We start from the raw sequence: 9289 nt of genomic DNA on the forward strand, positions 1-9289 counted from the left end.
ACCCCCACCAACCCCCACCCCCTCCCAAACAGGTCTTGTCCCAACACTACGTTCACCATGGCAGTGCTGCTCCCTCCCAGAGCCTCTGCCAGCCTGTGGTCCCTGGGGCCCAGCCTATCTCCCCCATGCTGCCCTCCCCAGCTAGCAGCCCCCCTCACACAGACAGAGAGGGACCAGGAGGCTGAGTCACAAGGTTGATTGAGGAGCAGAGGACGGACGCCCTTTCCTCCAGCTCTTGACATTTACATACAGAATATGACGAAGAAGCAGTCGCAGTCCCCTGGAGACACCCCCCTCTCTAACTCTCTCTCCCTCGTTTCCTTTCTCTCTCTCTCTCTCTCTCTCTCTCTCTCTCTCTCTCCTTTCCTCTCTCTCCCTCTCTCTAACTCTCTCTCCCTTGTTTCCTCTATCTCTCTCTCCCTCTCTTGAACTCTCTCCACCCACACACACACACACACACGCACAGACACACACACACACACACACACACACACAACCTGCATACACCCACCTATTGTGCTGTGTTGACACTCAACTAACTACAACTGCAGACGCTCCACATGTTGGCACTGATTTTCCATTCCACCTTCAACCTCGTATTATCTAGTTGCCTGGATACCGGTGAAGCTCTCGTGACAGGCCGACTCTCTGAACCCTGGTCAGACCAACACTAACCTGTTAAACACCCTGAACCCTGGTCAGACCAACACTTACCTGTTAAACACCCTGAACCCTGGTCAGACCAACACTTACCTGTTAAACACCCTGAACCCTGGTCCAACACTTACCTGTCAAACAGCCTGAACATTGGTCAGACCAACACTAACCTGTCAAACACCCTGAACACTGGTCAGACCAACACTAACCTGTCAAACACCCTGAACACTGGTCAGACCAACACTAACCTGTCAAACACCCTGAACAATGGTCAGACCAACACTAACCTGTCAAACACCCTGGACACTGGTCAGACCAACACTAACCCATCTGTCTGTACAGGGGATTGCATTTATAGGGTAACCATGGAGCTAGGAGACACACTGATGACCATCGTCACACACAAACCTGACGGAGCTAGGAGACTCCGGAACACTGATGACATCACACACAGACCTGACGGACCTACAGTAGGAGACTCCGGAACACTGATGACATCACACACAGACCTGACGGACCTACAGTAGGAGACTCCGGAACACTGATGACATCACACACAGACCTGACGGACCTACAGTAGGAGACTCCGGAACACTGATGACATCACACACAGACCTGACGGACCTACAGTAGGAGACTCCGGAACACTGATGACATCACACACAGACTTGACGGCTAGATATCTCTCCCTGATAGAGGCAGGGTGAGATACTGTTGAGAGAGAGAGAGAATAAAAAGAAGGAGAGTTACAGAGAGGGAGAGAGAGAGAGAGGGGAGGGAGAGAGACGGAGGGGGAGAGAGAGAGAGAGAGAGATGGAGACAGGGAGAATGAGATTAGTAACACTAATTGATGTAGTTTAATCCACTATATTTAATTGACAATTAACTGACAAAAAATCTTGTTGATTTTCTCCTGTCACATTGCTTTGGCAATACTATTCTTGTCTTTGGTCATGCCAATAAAGCATCTTTGAAATAGATTTTGATTAGGAAGATTAGGGTTAGAGAGAGGCGGAGACAGAGAGGGAGATTAGGAGGTAGATTGAATGACGTAGATTGATGAGTGCCAGAGGCTGGGGGGGAGGGGGCTAGGTTGAGCAGGGCGGCAGCCTGGTCATTAGAAGAAATCAGAGCTCAACCGGAGCAGCAGCTTTTGGGGGGATGGAGAGAGAAATAAAGAGACATTGAAAGAGCGAGAGTGACGAGCGAGAGAGTGAGAGAGAGACAGAGAGAGAGAGAGAGAGAGAGAGAAAGACAGAGAGAGAGAGAGAGAGAGAGAGGAGGCGGGGGTTGAGAGAGAGTTAAAAAGAGAGGGAGGGGTTGTCTAGGCGCCAGTGATGGAGAGACCACTTCATTAGAGATAATGACTCCCTACTCTGTCAGGCACACATACACACACACACACACAAACACACACACAAACACAGAGCCTGAGACTACCCTGTTACTGTAATACCATGATGACTGAGACCACACAACCCCCCCCCCCACCCCCCCCACACACACACACACATATGCACACACACACACACACATCTCATCTAACAGGTAACCAGAGGCTACAATGAAACCCAGAGATCCTTGCCCCATGCTCTGAACCCTGAGCCACGCACACACACACCTCCATTCCCCGGGGTTACCAAACAGGTGTGAGTGTGTTAATGAGGTCTCCACAGAGCTTTCAGTCACTGATAGCAACAGGTGGAGCTGTGAGAACAGAGGACACAAACACACACACACACACTCACACACACATACTGTACACACACACGCAGTCATGCAGAAATAAACTACACACATAAAACAGACAGTCATTTCTTTCAGCCAGGCACATGTGCGTCTGATGTCACAGCCTCCGTTGCCAGTACCCATGGCGACAGTAGTCAGCAGAGTGTAGGTTGTGTGAGGAAGAGCCTCATCACCGAGCCGTGAGTCCCACCAAGGGGATTCGCTGCACAACTCATCTAGCCGGCGACAGGATGTGTTTAACAGGCCTGGACAGAGCTGCCCACGACTGGGTATAACAATACTGCACTCTAAATATGACAATACACTGGATATGACAATACACTGGATATGACAATACACTGGATATGACAATACACTGCTCGACAGGATCGATCTCAAAGCTCGTCCCAAATCAATCAGTCCAGAGAAACGAGAGACAGAGAGATGGAGAGAAAGAGAGAGAGGGAGAGATGGAGAGAGAGAGAAAGTGAAAGACAGCAGAAAGAAAACGAGCTGAGAGAGAGTGCAAAAGAGTGAGTGAACAACAGTGAACTAGTTACCTAACGCACTACACACTTGACCTTTGAAAGCTCAGTAATTACTGTTCTGAGCCACTCAGTGTTCCCAGAAAACAACGTCAATGTCACTGCCTTTCTCCTCCTCTGTCACTCCCGTCTCTCCCCCTCCGTCACTCCCTATTCTTACCCCCTCCTCGTTTAAATACCAACAGGTTTCTTGCCTGGCCCCGGCCTGTCATGTTAGAAAACCAGAAGAATGCATTCTTCAAATCTGCTCCATCACTGACAGAGGCACAATAGAGACCATGCTTCAGGGGGGTTAGAAAGAGAGCAATATAAAAAAAAAAAAATCTCTGAAAGTCATTGTGAATGTTTCCTTGTTCTCCCATCGAGAGAGAGAACAGAATTACACTGAGGGCTATTATGCAATCTAATTCTGTTCAGGCAACTCTACAGTATTTGACTTGACAAAGCACTGACTGGCTGAGACAAATGTTCACCCCAGTGCATTATGGGCTGCGTTCAAATTCAGTTAACAGAGGCGAACGTTTGTCGCAAACATGTTTTCTCCAAACGGTCACATTTGAACGGCTTTTAATGAACGTTCCAAATAGTTCGCATAAACGCAACAATGTTCTAAAATACTGTTAGGCTACACATAAAATGGCTTCAAGAAAACAGTGTGTAGGCCTACTTGCTGGGCATCTTTTGTCATTGATGACAAACAATCCCCATCTGGGAGCACATCTCCAGTAAGCCTGGGTCCATTGTGATTCTCGTTCCGTTACTGGCGAACTACCTCTCCAGACTGTTAGCTTCTGTTAGCAAACGTTTGCGGCGAACACAAAGCTAACAGAAAATAGTTCGCTAACGTTCGCAAAAACGTTCGCTATGTTCAGTGAATTTGAACGCGGTCTTTGCCTCACTGCATCCCTTGGGGCGAGGACAAGGAGATGACGAACAGGAGAACAGGACAGGAAGTTGACATTCAGAAGGAAGGACAGAAAGTTGACATTCAGTAGAGAGGACTGGGAATTGAAGATTCAAGATTTCAAGATTTCTTTATTTGTCAAATGTAATGTATGTGTACAGTTACAGTGAAATGTTGCTGCCGGCTCCAACACTCAATTCACAAACTACAAATTTACAAAGAGGCTATAGACAAAGGCCTGTCTGAACAGATGAGTCTTTAGCTACTCTTAAGAGTGATGACATGACCCATAAACTGAATCCTAAATTTAATGGGTAAATTTGAGTAATGTGACAGGTCAATGTCATTCTATTTATATAGCACCATTCATACACATTAATATAGCACATAGTGCTTTGCATAAAAAGAGATGGATAAAAACATAAATCATAAAAACACAGTGAGAACAGATTTTTTTCAAAAGCAACAATCAAAGTAAAATAATAAAAAATTAACAATAGTGTAAATTGGAATAAAAACTATAGTTAGTCTCTCTCTTTCATCCTTTTCGCCAATGATCAATATTTCAGTTTGTACTGGTTCAATTGGAGGAAATTCTGTGATATCCACACATTTATGTCAGATGAGCTGTAGTCAAGGAGTGTCACAGAAATGTAGAGCTGGGTGTCATCTACATAGCTATGGTAGCTAATGTTGTTCCTTCTCATGACATCGCGTAGGCATAACATGTACAGACTGAAAAGTAATGGCCCTAGAATTGATCGTTGTGGGACCCCATATGTCATCATCTGTGTTTTTTTGATCTGTGGTCACCAAAGGCGACGAAAAACTCTTGGCCAGTTAAATATGTCCTGAACCAATCAAGGACAGATCCGGAGAGGCCTACACAGTTTTCCAGTCTTCTAATAAGCATACTATGGTCTACTGTGTCAAACGCTGCACTCAGGTCTAGGAGGAGAGCTTTTTCAGAGTCTGCATATTCTAAGGTTGTTAACAGCCTTGACCAGTGCTGCCTCTGTGCTATGATGCTGGCAAAAACCTGACTGAAATGCGTTCAAGATACAATTTGCAGCTAGGAAATCATTTAGCTGTTTAACTACATTTTTTTTCTAGAATTTTGCTCAAAAAAGGGGAGGTTGGAGGAGTCCAAGTTGTTTTTCTTCAAGATGGGTTTTACCAGGGAAGTTTTAAGTGCTGATGGAAAGATGCCTGTACTGAGGGAATTTTTTTTACAGTAGCTAGTGTGTCCCCAGATACAGAGTCGAAAACAGTCTTGAGGAACTTGATTGGAATAGGGTCAAGGGGGCAGGTAGGCACTTTGCTCAGTATCTCTGTGTCAACTGGAGTAAACATGTTCATAACTCTGCTATGTGGGGGAAGAGTGTCATCATTCAAAACTGGTCTCGACTGGGTGATATTCATCCAAATGTCAGTTATCTCATCTCTAAAATATGCTCCAAATTCCTCGCACTGAAGTAAAGGACATGATGATAGGTGTATAGGGGACGGGATTTAAGAGGTTATCAATCTTTAAAAAGAGCACCCTGGAATTGTTTTGATTTGTGTTCTTTGAGAATATTGCGGTGGACCTGTAGCTTGGTCTTCCTCTGTGTGCGCTCAGCTCACCTTCTCTTAAGTTAATTTATCTCCTCATTCCTCCATGGAGCTTTTAGCTTAGAACCTTTTTCAGTTTTGTCAGTGCTATAGAGTCAAGGGCTGCACCCAGTTGGTCATTAAAATAGTTATTATAGGTCTAGACTATAGGTCTTATAGACCTAGTCAACAGCCTTGCAACAGCATTCTGGACCATTCGTAGAGGGTCCAGGGATGACTTGCTGAGGCAGGTGAGTCCAGGTGAGATGATACAAAAGCATGAAGTACTGTGCTATTGAAGTGTTGAAGTACTGTGCTGACCAGCTGTCCCTGGTGTTCAGTGACATCTTCAACGCCTCACTAGAGACACGCCATGTATTGTACCAGCCTGCTTCAAGACCTCCACCATCATCCCTGTCCCCAAGAAAACAAGGATCACTGGCCTAAATGACAGACTACTGGCCCGTCGCCCTGACCTCTGCAGTAATTAAGATCTTGTATTGCTGTACAGTACGTCAAATCCATCACGGGCCCACTCCTGGACCCCCTGCAGTTCTAAGCAACAGAGAAAACAGGTCAGTTGACGACACAGTAAACATGGCCCTTCACTACATTCTCCAGCACCTAGACTATGCAGGCACCTACGCCAGGATCCTGTTTGTGGACTTCAGCTCTGCTTTCAACAGCATTCTTCTGCCCACACTGGAGTATGTGTCCTCCCTTCTGCGCGTGCCTGTCTCTATCTGCACGTGGATTACTGACTTCCTGTCCAACAGGAAACAACATGTGAAGCTGAGTAAAAACATCTCTGACTCCAGGTCAATCAACACCGGTTCCCCACAAGGCTGCGTCTTTTCCCCCCTACTCTTCTCCCTGTACTCAAACAGCTGCACCTCCAGCCACCAGTCTGTCAAGCTGCTGAAGTTTGCAGACTGGTACTCCTCCGCTACAGCCAAAGACAAGGCCAAACTGCAGCGCGTCATCCACTAAGAAGGTGATTGGCTGCAACCTGCCTTCCTTCCAGGCCCTGCATGACTCCAGGGCCCTGAAGCGGGCCATAAAGATTGCAGCCAACCCCTCCCATCCCGGCCACAATCTCTTCGTACCACTTCCCTCCGACAGGAGACTGCGGTCCATCAGGGCCAAGACCTCATGGCATAGAGACAGCTTCTTCCCCACGGCCACCAGTCTAATCAACAAAGCTCGTTTCCCACCCTCCCTGCTCCGACACCACTGAAATATTTGCACAAAACCACCGAATGTACAGTACACAGGACGCACTGCACTCACATATCACATATCACACACACACAGACATACACCAGTGTTTGTCATGTCTCTCCTATGATGTTATTAGCCTCTCTAACTCTGAAAATGTAATTTAATGTTATTTATTGCTTTAGAAATGTTCTTAGCCGGTAGACAAACATACTCCAGGAGCTTGCTCGATCGCCTTGTTGAGAGGGGTCAGGGAAGAATTTTTTACAGCTCACTTATCTGGCCCCTGCTGTTTTTTTTGCTTCCCTCTGGAATATGTAGGGGTGGGACGTATACCCACCTCCCTTGTCCTCTGTAAAGCGCATTGTGTTGCCTCTGGGTATGAAATGCGCTATACAAATAAAGCTTTGATTGCTTGATTGATATCACGTCACACACTATACGCAAACATCACATACACCTTACACACTCACTGTATACAGCACTCTATTTTGTATATTGTTTTTTTATTTTTGCATCCTGTCACAGCACCGCCGCGTCAGCCTCGTCCACCTCCTCAGCCCCCTGACCCCGGCCCGAGCCCTGGTTCTGACGTTGGTCCCAAGCCTGTCCCCGTCTCTCCAGTGCCGGACTCCGTTTCCCCCAGCACCTCCCAGAGCCTGCAGCGGGAACTGCGGGCACGTCTGCGGTCACAAGCCAGACACGCCCCCGATCCACACCTGCCGTGCATCACCTTGATTGCCTCTCCTCCACACCTCAACGCACCTGGTCCTGATCAGCCAATCGCCAGCAGGATAAGAAGCCGGTCCACACAGCCCTCTGTGCCAGATCGTTGACTCACCAAGTTGGTAATTAGCGGCTCCAGCCTTACCTAGCCTAAGATTCCCTAAGCCTCACCCTACCCTGTTCTCCCTGTCTTCCCAGTATCCAGATCCTGCCTGACCCACGCCTGTACGATTACCCTGCTCCTGCCTGACCCACGCCTGCACGATATCCCCGCTCCTTCCTGACCCACGCCAGCACGACAACCCCGCTCCTGCCTGACCCCCGCCTGTACGACAACCCCGCTCCTGCCTGACCATCGCCTGTACGACTACCACGTCCCCGCCTGACCCACGCCTGTCTACGGACCACGTTACTGCCTGCCTCTCCCCGGATTTTAATAAACGTGCCTACGGGCTTTCACCCCAATCGTGTCTGCTCTTGGGTCCTCCATCAAAACCCTAACACATTCGTATTGTATACTGCTCTTTTGCACTGTCCCATCTTGTCCCTGCACCCTGTCCAATGTTGTCTCCATGTTATGCACCATTGACCCAATATAATTGCTAGAATGTTGTAAAACTACATGACAATAAAGATTTCTCATTCTGATAATCATTCCCAGCTCAGTTTGGGACACAACAGACCGAGTTTGACAATATTTCTAAGATGGTAAAAAACAAGTATGGGTCAGTGACTTAATGTGATGATCAAAGTGCATTGCTTGATCAAAAATAACACCAAGATTTCTGAGCTTAGACTGTCCAGAAAGAAAGAGGCCCCATACGTAGAGCAACTTTAGAGGTGACACTATCTGAACCAATAATAAGAGAGAGAAAAATACACCCGTCTATTGAAAAACCATAAAGCACTTCAGCCTAATAATCAAATGAGTCAAAGTATATTTCTGATAGAGACCACAAATAGAAATGCTTACACCGTGAGACAACAAAATGAAAGATACACAAGCTGTCTTCATCATAATGAGTACAGTAGAGAGGGTCATACCGGCAAAACCCATCTCTGTTGATTGATTAGAAATGCATGCAGCCTACTGTACGAGTCGACAGATATGTAACTGCCATTGGAGGTTTGGTCTTGATGTCTGCCAAGGTCTTTTTTTTTTTTTTTTTTTTTTTTTTTACAGATTATGAAAGTTTGTGTGAAAATTGTATGCTCTCAAATGATGTGCCATGCATTGAAATCTGCAAATATTTGAAGAGGATATGCTTCTGTGAATGTTGGTTCACCTAAAATCACTAAAGAGAGAAAAAGGACCTCAAAGATTCAGAGCTGTTCACACAAGACAATGGACTTTGATGACAAAATATGACTATTTAGTGATCCTAAAACTGTTGTTTGTTACATTGAGTGGGTTCTTCACAACTTCCATTTTCGTAATAGGGAAAAAAATGAAAATATGGGAAAAAAAATAAAAACCTATTTTGCCCTCTAGCACATTTTGAGGACTGCAGATATTAGGACCAAACCTCCAGTGGCGGTCACATATACTGTATCTATGGTGGAGGAGAGAGAGAGAGAGAGAGAGAGAGAGAAAGAGAGAGAGAGAAATCACACTACAAACACAATAAAATGTCAGTAAAGAACGCCATCTGTTCAATTTGTAAACAGTGCTCAGCGACACTAAACAGCACACACACACACACAAACACGCACACCTACAGTATACACAAACTTTTACACATAAACACATAAACACACACACACACACCCACACGCACACACCAACGCACACAAACACCCCACACACGCACACCCTCTTATCTCTTATCTTACCGATGGTGAAACTAAATCCATCGATACTGAACGTGGCACTCCGACACTTTTTAAATCCTTGTTTTTTAGAGGTGGGTTCCGTCAT

General features: G+C 46.3%; 1 protein-coding gene across 1 annotated transcript in view; it reads right to left on the minus strand.

Annotated features, from left to right (window-relative positions):
* Positions 1-9289, minus strand: part of pde1ca (phosphodiesterase 1C, calmodulin-dependent a) — a gene marked incomplete at both ends in the record, with an annotated part of 217225 nt that extends 207936 nt beyond the window's left edge. The window contains one exon of the mRNA XM_084442840.1: positions 9205-9289. Coding sequence (XP_084298966.1) covers positions 9205-9289 — 85 coding nt within the window. The remainder of the gene's footprint in view (positions 1-9204) is intronic.

Source organism: Borostomias antarcticus (genome assembly GCF_949987555.1).
Source record: "Borostomias antarcticus genome assembly, chromosome: 9".
NCBI lineage: Eukaryota > Metazoa > Chordata > Actinopteri > Stomiiformes > Stomiidae > Borostomias > Borostomias antarcticus.